At 33.3% G+C, this 15469-nt stretch overlaps 1 protein-coding gene across 2 annotated transcripts in view; it reads left to right on the forward strand.

The window, feature by feature from the left end:
• The window catches only part of LOC149801845 (uncharacterized), a 30829-nt gene extending 18829 nt beyond the window's left edge, over nt 1–12000 (forward strand). For both annotated transcript variants that reach the window (XM_089956218.1, XM_089956219.1), the window contains 4 exons: nt 3517–3632; nt 5334–5426; nt 7068–7146; nt 7886–12000. In XM_089956218.1, coding sequence (XP_089812344.1) covers nt 3517–3632; nt 5334–5426; nt 7068–7146; nt 7886–8065 — 468 coding nt within the window. In that variant the 3' untranslated portion in view covers nt 8066–12000. The remainder of the gene's footprint in view (nt 1–3516; nt 3633–5333; nt 5427–7067; nt 7147–7885) is intronic.
• Nucleotides 12001–15469: the final 3469 nt, after the last annotated feature.

Consider the following 15469-nt stretch of genomic DNA (forward strand, 5'->3'; position numbering starts at 1 on the left):
GTAGACCCTATAATCTAAAGGTTTGGACAAAGTTTAGACCAAGACTGTGATATAGAATTTAAGTTATTATGCACAAACTGTTTTTCTTTTTATCATAGTGGCCTTGACCTTTGACCATTTGATCCCAAAATGTATAGGCTAATTACAAAGACTGGTGCAGATCTGTGCTGTAGAACTTAGAATGTTATTGTGTAGAAGCCATTTTATTTTAGAATCAGTGACAAATGACTTTTGGCCCCCATATTCAATACACCTCTTCTTTATCCCAGATGCAATCCACCCACAATATTTGGTAAAATAAGATGGTATTTTTGTCAGAAATGAAAAAGGTAACATACAGATGGTTGTACAGATATATGTATATATATGGACGTTTAGATCAAGGGTCTCAAACACGTGGCCTGCCAAGCAGTATCATGTGGCCTGCAAAATGATTGGTGTCACAAGTTTTCATTAGAGATAAAAAAGGTGGTGCGGCCCTTAGGTCATTGAAAATGCCCTCATGTGGCCCTCAGAGTGGTTTGAGTTTGAGACCCCAGATCTTGATGGACAATATCATAAAGTTATATGCTCTCCCAAATCAGTGGGCATGAAAAAGAAGGTGAATTGTCTAAATATTGGGAAAGTTTTGAAGTAAACTGGATTTTTTTAAGTATCAAAAGGTAGAGCTTGCCAAGTTATGCTTGATTTTCAAAGATTCAGTTGAATGTTATGTGAAAAGTTTAGAAATTTGTACTATTACATTCATGCATGTTAGAATAGACCCTGCTAATATGATAGATGAAAAATTCAAAGTTTTATAATGGATTGTTAATATCCAAGTTCTAAATTTAAAAAAGAAAATGTACTACACACTGTCCTCATCTTATGTTGCCTGTTCAGATGACCCTCATATGAAGGCCATCTGTCTATAAATGTCATGGGTCGAGTGGTTGCATAATGAGTTAATTCACTATAACAATATGCTGAAAGGGAATTTGTGAAAATTGAAGTTAGAGACTCATCATAATTGCTCCAGTGTTGGGCTCAAATTTAACGCTTGCAGATTTGCAAAATATGAGGCAACTGGAAAATGCAAGTTGTTTACAGACTCTTGCAGTTTTCCAGTGATACACAGCAAATCATTAGTAAACTACATTAAGTATTGAATTGAGCTAAAAACATATGCATAATTCAGAAACACAAAACAAAGCTTGCCTTGGAATCAAGTCCTTTGCTGTGAGATAAGCTGTTTAGAATGAAGCCTAATGCTGTGGGGATACAAATACCTTCTGATAATACACATTGGACTATGGCATAACCATTCTGTTTTCAAGGGGAAGTATATCTCTTTTGCAAGCAATCATTTTATTGTTACAAATATGGAAGCATTTCTCTGATGTTAAATTCATTCAGGTAAACTCATTTACTATGGCCCTTCTGAAGCTTAATTTGCTAGTATTTTTGCTAGGATTGCCAGTTGCAGATATTTGTGCCACAGATTATCCTGACTATCCCTTAAAACAAAATGGGTTTTGTCCCTAATAGGTGCTTGTTCAGTCAGGTGAGGCTGTTTATGAAACTCATGGTCCAAACATGTGTCTGTATGTTTTTTTTTATATATAATATTTTTAATGTAGCTTTAACAGTTTTAGTCATATTGCTACAATACCTGCAGTGTGGTAGTTTATAGTGATGTCTAGTACTTGGGCATCATGTCACAGACATGTATTATCATGTCCCACTGGTCACATTATCCTAACGCCAGGCCAACCAGTCCTAACACTAACCTCTTAATGCTGAGCACCATGTGAGGCAGCCGCTAGTAACATTTGGTATGACTTGGCCTGGGTTTGAACCCGTGATCTGCATCTGAGGTGGATGCTCTAACTGCTTAGGCCACTGGAGCAGTCTCCAAAAATGCAAACCTGGACATCTGTGAGTTTCAGCATGAGATTAGTACACCATAGAAAATAAATAAAAAACAAGTTCTAGAACAAATTTGACTACTAATTTTGAAAATGAATTGGTTTGGTTTTATGAAGATTTAGCAGTTGTGAATAATAGTTGTGGTAAAGAATTCCAATCTTTGATGGTTCTTGTGGAAAAATATAAATTTGTTAACTATCTGTTTGAGCAATGAGTATCTCAACTATTTCTTTTTGATTTGGTCAAATTGTATCCAGGATTTTGAAACCTTTCTAGAAATTTATGAATCAGATTTCCCCTCTAAGCTGGTTTAAGTACTTCCAAAACAACGTATTTAATATTGAGATTATACTTTATGGTCTGTAGTCATAATTGGATGTGACAAATTGCTATTGGATATTTTTCAGGTTCATCCAGTGGGGATCCCAGATTGTACAATGAAGATCTAAATTAGTAAATTTTGTACAGCTCTTTCACATTTTATGGGCAGGATGATGTTAAGTCTTATAAGGTCCAAAGTACTATCTACCTTAGTGAATATTTCTTGAATTTGCAGTGTCATTTTCGATTGCTAGTACATTTGTAATTGTGATGCCTATATATTTACAATGTATTTGGCTAAGGATTTAAAAAAAAAAAGAAATTCCTTCCTAGGTATATGACATACTAATTTTATGTAATTTTGTTCCTGTCATTTATATTATATTGCATTTTTTTGGGTTGCAATCACATAACAGATTTTCATGCCCATTAGAAATTGGACATCAGTTATAAACAAGAAAAAAAAAATCAGCTGCAAATGTAATTAATAATTCAAATGATAATTTAAAAAATTACAGTTGAAACTGATAGAAAAGTTATGTAGCTTCTTACTCCAAAATCCATGGCGTAATATGTAGATTAATGAAAGCAACTGATAAATAAAACATTTGACAGCTGAAATTGGATTTTGCAAGTTGACAGTTTTTCTGCTCACTAAAAAGTGCAAGTCCTTATAGTTTGTTCCTCACAGCATCGTGAATGATATCCGAGTAGTTCTCAATAAATTTTCATTTCATCATCTTGAAATATAACTAAAATGACCAATTTTGTTTTATGCATGAATAATTGAAACATAATTCATATTGACATACAGCACAACACCATTCAGTACATGCTGATAATGACTGGTCTGTATGCATGTAATCCACCCTGTTTGTCAAGAGTTCTGAAAGATTCCATTTTTTATTCTGTAAAGAAATCAAAGCAGGCAACTATATTATGGCCAAATAAAGCAAAATAGGAAAGCTGATCACTCCATAATAAATACTCTTCCACAGGTTATGGCAGCATAGAAAAAAATGATAAACAGACTACCAATTTTTTTATAGCATGTATTTAATGAGATGTGTTACTCCTATGTCGATTCAAATGATTTTCAAATACATTAGTTACGTTTGGATACATTCACCGACACCAACCTGAAAATTCACTGAGCTACAGACACGAATATCATTTCTAATGCTGAGTGGAATGAACAATATAAAAAGATTAAATTGAACCCTGCAACACATTGGCCTTCATTATAATTTAGTCACTGGTTTTCACTGCAACTTTCTGCTTTGTCAGAAATGTAGCCACACTGTCAGCATAAAGAAATATCAAGATGGAGAAAAAGAAGTTAGTGTACTTGACTTACCACCTATGAGCAATGATCTACCACATCCAAAGAAGCTCTTTAGAAGGTATTAAAAATTCATGATTTTGTTTAAGCTAGCATTCATGGATTGCTTTTATCACCCATTTATTGGGTTGCAGACTTAGTTGTGCAAAGTATTCCATTTATAATTTTAATGTTAATGAAAGCATTGTGGACAACTTAAAATTTTATCAGTTATTTAATGTTTCTCTGGGAATGTACTTTATTTTCCTATCTGACCTTAAGTCTCTATGATAAAATGTTCACCTCGTGAAAAGGTTTATTGTGGTTGAGATCAAAATGGTTACCTAATTACTCTACTTTAGTGAGGACATATTGTGACTTCTAATGCACAGCAGACTCTGGACTCTTGTGAGGAAACTCTGAACTGTTTTGAGAGGAAACTTTGGACTATTGAGAGGGAATTCATACTAAAGAGAATACTAGTTTTAGATTAATACTAACATGGGGAAGTCACTGCAGAATATTTCCTAGTAAGGCAAATCCTGTACTTGGAATGCAAGATCAACAAACAGAATATTGGTCTGCTTGACCACTTTAAAAGTCTCTATAGTTTGAAATGCAGTGCCACCTTTCTTCTACTTTTAGTACAGCTCTCAGATATAATTAGAAAATGCTTACAAATTCAAAGAAAAGGATAACGTTTATACATACATGCACATGTAGCAGTATGAGGTTAGCAAAGTTTATATTAATATATCAACCATTTTAGAAGTTGCGGGTTTCAAACGCAGTATATTTGAATAAGATAATTTAATTAGCTGCTGTGTTATCTTGATTATCAGAATGCCAATAATAAACTAGAAGGCTGACATGAATAGAAATACCAATGTCTGAGGGGTACATGGAAAATATTTTTAGCAAATGGTACTTCTCACAAGATACGAATGATTACTTCCATCATTTAAGTTATTAACCTATTTTCTTCAACTGCTGTGGTATCAAGCATAATATATTCTGTTATTCAGATTTAGTTAGAAGATATAATGACAACCTTTAATATTATCAGTGATCACAACATGTACATGTTACTGTTTTTAATATTTTCTTTTTATTTGTGTTATTAATTAGATGAAAGTGACTTTAAACCATCAAAGAGCTTGTCAGGGCATGTAAAGTTAATACTTATTTTCATCAACAGACAGGAAACTGCTGGTTTAATTTCAATAATTTGATAGGGCAACAAGTTGGGCAGACAAGAAAAACTGCTTTCTTCTTGGCGAGCTCTTTTCGTCCTATCCACTTGTAAAAACGCTTAGTTGATCTCAGGGTGTTCAATTCTAAAGATTGATTTTTTTAAAAAAATATTTCAGAATGTCTATTTTTTGTTACTAGAATATGGGTATAGGCTATGTCAGAAATATGCCCAAAAAGCCATGTGAACAGTGGTATGAACTGATTAAAAATTTAGGCAACAGTATAAAATGTCAAGCGGGTCAGCTAACCTATGCCAGGTTTTTGCAGTAATTGTAAATTGTGATTTTAAACAGCAATATCAATCAATTCAAAATTTTAATATCTGTAATTTTCAAAAATGTTATCCTGTACAGCAAATCAGTGGAATGACAGGCTTCACTTAAATGACATTGAATTCTCAGTCCTGGAGTAGAGCTTTCACCATGAAAACTAGAAGCAACCAAAACATCAAACAAAACAATTTGGACTGCATCACTCAGAGTAATCAAAGTTAAAATGCATTTTATCTTTAATATTTATTTTTTGGTAGGAAGCGAGCTGCAAACAGACCTTACCAGAAAGAAAAAGAAAATCATGGAATAGAATCTCATCTTAGACAACTGAAGGGAAAGCAGGCAAGATGGTATCAGATGCATTATTGAAAATATTCAAAAGAATTTATGAAATGATGAAATATTGGCTATTCTGAGATTTTTTAAATCTTTGGTTTAAGTCATACCTTGTGTCTATTTTATGCACTGAATAAGCAAGTTTCAAATGATGTGCAAAAAAGAACCATTTACTGTAGAAGATTCCATCAGATTTTTGTGCATTTTTAAAAAATACTTTTCAAGTGTATTTTAAAAAAAAGTGTCGCTAGAGTTAAGAGCTACCATAAATTAGTGAATATAACACACATCCATGTATAAGACATGCCATTGTGTGTAAAAAGTAGATTACCCGCAGACATATATAACCTGCAGGTTTTCATAAAGAATAATAAATGACCAAATCCATGTTGGCTTCTTTTCATTATAAATGTAGTATAAAATATATAGGGTATGGTGAATCATCCTTTCTGTTTACCACTGAACTGCAGCAGAGCCGTTTCAACCAAGTTGGGCCATTTTATAGTTTCCTCACCTTGAGCCATCTCAAACATTCTATGATAATGCCACTTACTCTCTTTGTTAAATGCAGGACCAAAGATGCGCTATCTGTTACTGGTAAATTAAAATCAATAAAATAATCAACTACAGATACATAATTGTCAGATGACATGAACTACACACCTTCCAGTTTTATAATAAACAATAATAACACTGGCTACCATTCGGAATGGATTCCTAAAAATTCTTCTGGAAGTTGACTCATCTAAATCTGATGAAACAACAAAATTGCAACTCTTCATAAATTAGTAAGTCATTAAATTGAAGATGCTGATTTTTGTAATGTTGATCTTGTCATTTTAAAACTTTGAAAATTTAGCTGAAATGTCAAATATATCTACATAATCGACACAAAATTTGTTTACTATTTCAGATTTTGTGCGTTGTTTGAAATAGGAAACAAGTTTTTTATAACTTCAATGTGATAATATGAGTAACAATCAAATTGTATAACATACAGACATATATACCCCATGGGGGTGGGGGAAGGTGTGTGGTAGGGAAAAACTTGGATAACCTTTGTGTTATATTCGTAAATTTATGGTAATTTTATTGACAAACAAGATGTTATAGTAAGTCGATCAAATGACTGGATTGAAAATTAATTTTATTTGATACAAATGGTAGTGATGCATATTGTTAGTTCCTTCTTAGACCGTGCATTAACTTAAATTATTGTGGACTGTTTCTTTAATTGTTAAAAAGTACATTTAAAAAACATACCATTAATTGTAATAGAATCTGGCCCCAGGTTTCTCATAATATTCAAGTTAATACAATATCAAAGACGGAACTCTTAGAGGGAATTTATATTTCTGCTTAACCTATGATCTGGGAATTTTAAAAAAAATTTGTTTTAAAAAAAATGTATTTTATGTTGAACACACAATAAGTTGTACCAACTTCCATTCATATGTTGTCAGCAGCTCAGATGTTGGTGTGATATGGTCTTTTACAATGGACAACAACAGAGAATCCACAGGATGCCACCCACCTTTGATGAGTAACTACCAACCATAGTGCATGCATGTTCTAGGAATTAAACCTAGAACTGCATGCCAAGGTACATGTTTTTCAACAAAAAATACAAATCATTTTACTTTGTATTTCCTTAGTGCCAGAGAAGATGGCCCATTTGGTCCAAAGCAACACAATTTAGATGAGGAGTGGAAAGGATATTCTGATAAAACTGAGGTAGGATCCATGCCAGCATGGGTGTTTTCAAAATCTCATCAAACAAATGATTTCACAAGTTTTCATTTCAAATTCTTTCCTTCTTTTAGGAAAGCTGTCATATATGATTGTATCACAAAATTATTGGGGAGGTTTTATATCATGAAATTTGTCATCCAGGAGTGATTATGGTTTGCATGTAGAGGTTGTGGTTATCTACATGTCAGGGTATAAGAATAACAATTCACATAATTATGAGAGGTTTTATTTCCTTGTATTAATCTATTAATTTCAGATTTCTTGAATCAGACGATTTATGCAACAAAATTGACCAGGAGTTAATTTAGTAAAAAAACATAATATATTCTTTGACTTTTGCAATCACATACTATACATTCATTCATGATTTATTGGTGGCAGTAGCACATCGTTAAGGGGAGATAAAAATGTCTGTATGTGCACAGCTTGCATTGAAAATGTGTATTTAAAAAAAAAACCCTCAAATTAAATACTTTTTTGAGGCTCTATTTCAGTAATTCTCTATATAAGAAGCAGGAATCTGAATTCAAGATGAATTTCAGGGAAAATATTTGGCCAAGAATTTAGGTCAAACTTAATTCAAAACAATATGCCCATATAAGTCGAATATATATATAGATTAGTTGATGTTGACATGGAACAATTTTGGCATTTAGGCAATGTTTTATTTTTAGAACATAATGAAGGTAATTAAATGGGGAAAAACATGTTTAAATTGCAGAATGACAACAGTCGAGATGCATTTGGACAGAGCAGCCATTATGTGACAGGATTGATTAACAACAGCAGTGTGTGGATGGAAGGAAGGTCCTATATAGAGTCAAGGGATGAAATGACTTTTAGGTATAAGCCTCACAACCTCTGGAACAATCCAAGTGATTTTGGAGCAAAAGAGGAATAGATGACAGTGAACTTGTACACTTGAAGTATGAATTATGATTGATCCTGGAGACATGGTTAAAGTTGAAGACTTTACACACTGTTGATTTTGTCAATGCTATTATCAATTATATCCATTTGTTATACTACTGGAAAGACCAGAGTACTAAAGTGTATTTAGGAAATGTTCAAGCTGTGAACAACAGACTGTGATTAAATATAGAGGATGCAAAATATTTTTCAGTCTTTTGCTGGTGATATCACTCTTTTGTGTGTATGCATATTTGTAGACTAAATGGAAATTACTGATACATACATTTTCTTGCAATAGTTGGTCATAAGACTTGATTAATCAGTGATACTCTGCCTTCATTTTTCATTCATGTACAGGAATTCACTGATCCACAGTAAATCTTCTATATCAACCTGGTGTCTTTTGTTCATTTGAATTTATGAAGCATTGTTTGAAAACGAATTCAATTTTGCTTAAGTTCAAAAGCCAGTATGTTGTAAAAAAATACCAAAAAAATCCCCCTAAAATTCAATACAATCTTCTAGTGGTACCTGTCAAAAGAAAAGCTTGCTGGTTTTTAAAACATAGATATAAACATGCTGTAACCAAGAAACCACCTTGAACTTTATTGCAATAATGTTAGACTGAGCTTTATACCTAAGTGCATCCTGTGATGAAGTGTTTTATTACCACAACTTAAATGTGCCATCTTTATTGTACATATGTGGAAATGTATGTTTTAAAAAAAAATGTGTGTGCCATTTGGATTTTTTAATGTAGCTTTAACAATTTTTCAGTCATATTACTATGATGTTTGCAGTTTGGCAGTTTATAGTGATGTCTAGCACTGGGGCATCATGCCACAGACATGTAGCATGATGTCCTACCCAGTCACATTATCCTGACACCAGGCTGACCAGTCCTAACACTAACCTCTTAATGCTGAGTGCCTAGTGAGGCAGCTTAAGTACCATTTTTATGTCTGGTATGACTTGACTGGGGTTTGAACCTGCGATCTCCCACACCTGAAGTAGATGCTTTAACCACTAGGCTACCAGAGCAGTCCAAAAAAATATAATCTAATTATACAAGTTCTTAAGAGTATCATAAAAGTCCAATCCTTCTCCAACCAGAGTGACTTTCTATTAGATCAGGTATATGGACTTATCTTGCCAACATCCAACATGCTGTCTTATAACATAAATCATGTTGGCTCCAAAATGATGTAAATCTAAGACCTCGCTCTTATAAGACTCTGCTTGACTCCAAATCCTACTCAGAATTATTTTGATGAATCAAAAGATGTATATCTCAATTTTGAATAATACTTCAAAGTTTTATGATGGAGGGGTCTGGCACAGTATTCTTTAAACCAGGCACAGCAGTTCAGAAAGGTGTGCGATGCCTATTTTAAACTACTGAACACAAAACAAAAACTGTCTTGAAAATTTGAGTCAGTAACTTCAACTGGAATGAAGCAGTGCTAAAAATTAATGGCCAATCTACTATCCCATGATTAGTTATTTTGCTGATGGATCACTAAAATCCAGTTCTTTTGGATCAATAAAAGTTACTGCCAATCACTATCATAAGTGAAGAAGTGGTCATAAGCTGCCATTCCCTTTACTGGTTTAATTGATGTTTATTGTGTTAATGGGGTATCTACCAACATCCCACACTTGATGAGGTACAATGAACACGCTTTTCTGAAGATAAATTTCAAGGTCATTTCCAGGGTTTTTCCAGGAAGAAATTACGTTTTTCAAGGTTCACATATGACCATTACTGAATGAAATTATAGAACATTTTGATTATTAAAAAATGTATTTTCTAAATCTAAAGATGTTTCTATTTCAAGACTCAATAAAACATCTAAGTAAAAAAAGATGATCATGTACAAAACCACAAAATGTATCACACGAAACAAGTTTGATTATGTTCCTAGAAATGGGCACACAAGATCATTACAGTGTACATAATACAAATTCTAACTATGCTGACCTGCATTATGTTGCTACGTGGAAACAACATAATTGGTTTTGTTTCCTTTCAAACCTTTAATTCTAAATAATTATATAACACTGTATATGCATGTCATGCAATGTAACATTTACTATCACAGTATGAAAAGACAATAAAAGCAAAATATTAGAATCTTATCTTGTAAAGAAAAAAAGTTTAACCCTGAATTTATCTGTGCCAGTAAAATCCCATACAAGATTTTTTTTTAAATAACTTAAACTCTTAAGACAATTTGGTCCAAAATCCATCATTTCAGAAACATTTACAAAAGAGTTGATTTAAATTTTGACAGAAGACCTTCAGATTTATAATTGCTGTACTATAAAGTACTAAATTTTCTGTAATATCAACTGGTCTTCTTGTAACTGGATAAGCCAGTCCCCAAACTTGTATTGATACCAGCTCGTATCATCTTTTAGTTTAATACAAGGGACGACAATTTACCCATTTCTCCAGCGTTCCATTTAAGATCTGAAACCATAGCTTCCAGCCACATGTCACTGTGTAATAGTTTCTCACCAAATTTCAGCTCAGATTCAACATTTTGGACAACAAATTTGGCTTAAAACGAATAGCAGTCCAAATCTGGATTTCCTCCACACATTCCCACCCCATGCACAGTTAGGTTGGGATGTGAGTTGTCAGAGAAACTGCATATTGAAAATTTGGAATTTGCCGCAACTGTGCGGTAGGTCTAGCGGCATATGGTAGTCGCTTACTAGTGGACCTAGCAAATTTAAACGATATCGACTCATACCTGCATGAAATCGATAGGAAAATTATTTATTTTCTCAGAAATCGCAAGTATTATAATTGTTATGTCTTTAATCTGCTCACAGTCTAGACAAAACTACAGCATATATGAAACCTAATCCTGTACTCGCCATTTGCATTACTAGTCACATGATTTCACAAATCTCAATAGTCACGTGATATCAACAGCACAATCCTTTTTAATGTTGTTGTAAAAATTCAACTATATTAAATGAAAGTCAGATACCTTTTGCAAAAACCAGAAAGAACATATAATTCTCAACATATTTATTTCAAGAACAACGACAAGAAACCTGTCACTATTGCTGCACTCTGGCTAGTCAGATTCATCAAGCAGAGAGCACAAATTAATGTGGTAGTCATGTGATACATATAGAATCTATGTTGGGGTTTGGATCTAACAAAGAAATACCAGTCAAGGGGTTACATAATTTGTCTCCCCATGAGGCAAGATTATTTTTCTCACCCAATATTTTCCTGTAAAGTAAAAAGAACTCTTCACTAGTGTAATACAGTTCACGTCCAAATGTTTACATGTGGCTCATTAATACAAATATGTTATTGAAGGCTGTGATGTGACATTGCATCCGAAGTACACAGTTTATACATGTGAGCAAAGAAAAATAACAACATAAAACATTGCATAATAATGAGGTATTATCACTTTTAATATATTAATTTTGTACGAAATTAACAATAAATAATTAATATTTACTACAAGAAAATGTTTCATTTTCATCAGTTCCAATTTTGAAAAGTTATATTGTACATAATGAAACGATACTGGGTACACATCTCTACTGTAGTTTTACTTAGTACAAGCTGTAACAAAGAGTAACCTGTTGCATTAGATTATTTGTGGGTAATTAGAGATGTGTTGCTATCGTATATAACTCTCCTTTTATTTGGAGGAGGTGAAACTGTTTTGTGACATACTTGTGTTGTAATTAATATTGATTGTAAAATGACCCCCCCGTGTATGAAAGACCCTCCAAATATGTACCCTATTGAATAATGATTTGCTGAACATTCATGTTCACGGTTTATATGAAAATTATTTTTTCTGCCCTGGAAATATGGCAAGTGCTACTGTAAAATTTGCTTATGGATTAATAATGTGTGGACGGAAAAATGATTCCTTCTAACTGGTAAATGCATTATTTATCATTAAAGATTATAGGTATATGTTTGATTGAACTGGGGCACAATTTCAGATGCTTAACAAAATTAGAAGAAAGCATGTTGGACATAACACATTTCTGTCTGTTACTAAGTTTTCTGTAGTTGTTGAGAGAGTTGGGATTTTTGTGGCCAGTAATGTGTATAGCCTGAGTGTCCCTTGATGAATAGAGTCTTTGTTTGGATTTTAGACCAAGACAAGGAAATTCCATTCAAAGGATTATATTATTGTCTCTCCACGAGGCTATGAAGTATGTAGACCTAGTCTATGTGCATGGATCAGTGTTTTCTGTCATAGTTCATTCCACATAGCATTGAAAAGTTTATCCTATCTGTAGCACAGTCAGTTTTCTGGTGAGTGCTATTAAATGTAGCTAACAGTATATAATTTGTTTCACACAAAGTATTTATATTTAGTTAGTTGGCTTTGGCTACATTTAATGATGCTGACCTGAAAATGTACTGAATTAGGCCTGCATATAGGATAAAATTGACCATGCTGGTGAAACGAACAAAATACCAAATAACTCGACATCGTGTGCATGTGTGTGTCTCTCTTGAATTGTTTTGTATGTTCTCAAAGATGGATTGACCTTAAGTTACCATGTTTTTTTGTTATATATTTCTTGTTGTTGTTTGTTTTTAGATCAACTACGTAAAGGCAGAGTTGACAAGGTTTTCTTTTTTTTTAAAAAGTAGTTCTGAGCACGTGGACACCTTGACTGAGATGACTGGTCTGAGATGACTAGACTGAGATACGAAAAGTAAGGTTAGCAAAACAGCTATATTTCTGATCGCATGGGCGAGAAAACAAAACCCCCGCAGTTGTTCTAGGGATAAATATGTACAATTTTGGGTTCTTTCGATTTTGTATTTTTTACTACAACGAGCATGCGACTTTCATTTAATATTTTTTCTACAACATTTGAAATGGGATATTATAATATCAAGTTACTACTGTTTCTATGAGGTCATGAACATGTGGGTTGTGAAATTTGTGTACTCGTACGACTACCAATGCAAATTGCAAGTACCAGGTCAAATTTCATCAACGTTCTAGTTTTATTTTGTCTTTCAGCAGATTAAAGACATGATGATTTTAATACTCACAATTTATGAGAAAATAAATAACTTCTTTTATTGATTTAATGCAGGTCTGACTTGATTTAACAAAGTTTAAGTTTTCAAGGCCATCTGGTAAGCGGCTAGGCTTTGCCGACACCTAGATGGCCTCTTGTGATGCTAGACTGGTTTTCATATCTTCCATGTAAGAAAAAAAATGGATAATGAGCTGTCTGTTGGGAAAAAAGTCCACTAGACAAATCTAATCCACTGAGCATTTAGATTGACTCAACAAATGTGTTTATGGCAAGCACACAAGTGATATATACTGCAACTTCCAAATATTCTGGTCAGAACGCATTAAATTTAACTCGCGATCAATTCAGTTATTACTCAATTACGTAATTGTTTCAGGCATCAAGTGGTGGCGGAAAATTCCCTGATTTTTTTCCGACTTACATCAATATTTGCAAAATTCATGAACTTTTCACAGTTGGGAAAAAAATTATCATTTCTCCCGACTTTTTCCAGATTTCCTGGTAGTGTGGGAACCCTGAATGAATTCTTGTGGCACAGACAGATGTTAAACAACTCTTCCAGTAAATCAGTTATAATTACTTTTAAAAGTGTTCAAAATGCATAACTAGCCTGGTGTACTGCCCCAAACACTAATGTCATTACTCATGATAAGAAATGGTGTAGGGTCTTGGGTTAGTATTTACCAATCTGTGTTTGCTGACTCAATAAATAATCCGAAATTATAGCAAACAATGTGTTTTAATATTTATATTGTAGCTAAGATTTAATTCATTGTGTGGTGACAATTGAAATCATGTGGAAATATATGCAAGATGTGCAGCCACCACTAAAACATTAGAAATTGGATATGACAAGAAAGAGCAAGATTACAAAAATGAGTGAGGGAAGAGACTTGGAAAGTATGATTTAGGAGAGGCTGTGAGGCAAGTACGACTTGGGAGAGGCACTTTCTGCACTGAGTATTCAGAAAAATACACTGGTACTTCATTTGTGAGTCCTGGTGGTGAAACTGTTTTGACTGTTTTAAGTTGATGTTGATGAACAATAAATGTTGAATTACAAACTCAACTGGCTTCTGTTTGATTTTAGCAGGATTAGTGAACATTAGGTAGGATCCATAGCTGCCAACCTCTGAGTACAAAAATACTGTCGGACTGCTTATGACAAACATACCAATTTTCAGGAACAAATACTAATTTATAAAACTTGAATGCATACGTAACTATTTACAACATCTACAACTATCAGTATAGTAGGACAATAACTTAGTTAATTATTTAATGTCAAAGATGCATGTGTTGAACTCTTGCACCTTCTGAGCAAGTCATCAGACACAGGCTGTTTATCTGCACCTTGTTTTTTCAATCATTATCAATTCCATTCTACCATCTTTGATTGATAATCTGAATTCTGTGCAATTTTTTTACTGAACTAAAAATCCTCTTACAATCAGCATCAGGGCATGGTAAAGAAAACAATGCTAACATAAAATAACTCAATCATAAATAATGTCTCCACATAGACTCTTCAACTTTGATATCAGAATCCACGGTCAAATATAGCTATGGTTGTCAATGACAGCCACTGTTTTCATTCTAGTACACGAGTAATCTTTTGCAATTTTAATGTCTGGAAAGTGTACGAAATAAATTGCAGGTATCACTAGCTACTGAAAGAGAAGGTTCCTTTCTAAAAGAAATTTAATAAAACTAACTTCTGACTGAATTACATCAAGATTTTTTCTGGTGTTAAAAAACTTTTAGGTTTAGGCTGTACTGTTGATGATGTGACAGCAAGCTAATGTTTATAAACTTTTTGCATACTGTTTTATATCATGGGCACCTTCTTGTCTTACATTGTAAGACGTATCACATGTTATTTATATTTTAGTGCTATGTCTTACTGCCTAAATAATGCCCTCATGTAGAGTGTTCCCAAGTCTACTGACTTTCAGGAATATCTCAAACACTTGGCAGCCCATATCGACACAATTTCACAAATTTAAAACTAATTGGTTCTTCTTATTTTGCTGTCTTTATCCTGATGGAATCAAAATCTGACAGTAGCAAATGGGTGCATTTTCAAAAATATGTGATATGTCTTGTACTGTAGGACTAGGGTGCCTCCATGCACAATAGCGAAATCAGAATTACACAATTTGCAAAAAGCAAAGTTTTATCCTTTGCTATATGGTTTCACAAATTTAAACACGAGAGCATAATTACTCTTCCAGTTCTGTTTTCTTTTCTTTCTTTGAGAACATTCTGAATCTTCCACTTTTCTTTTCAACATGACTAGAAGTTGAATATTATGAAGATGAGATACAGTGATAGCAGC

This window comes from Sinohyriopsis cumingii, chromosome 4, assembly GCF_028554795.1.
Source record: "Sinohyriopsis cumingii isolate HCF-2022 chromosome 4, ASM2855479v2, whole genome shotgun sequence".
In the NCBI taxonomy this organism is placed as follows: Eukaryota; Metazoa; Mollusca; class Bivalvia; order Unionida; family Unionidae; genus Sinohyriopsis; species Sinohyriopsis cumingii.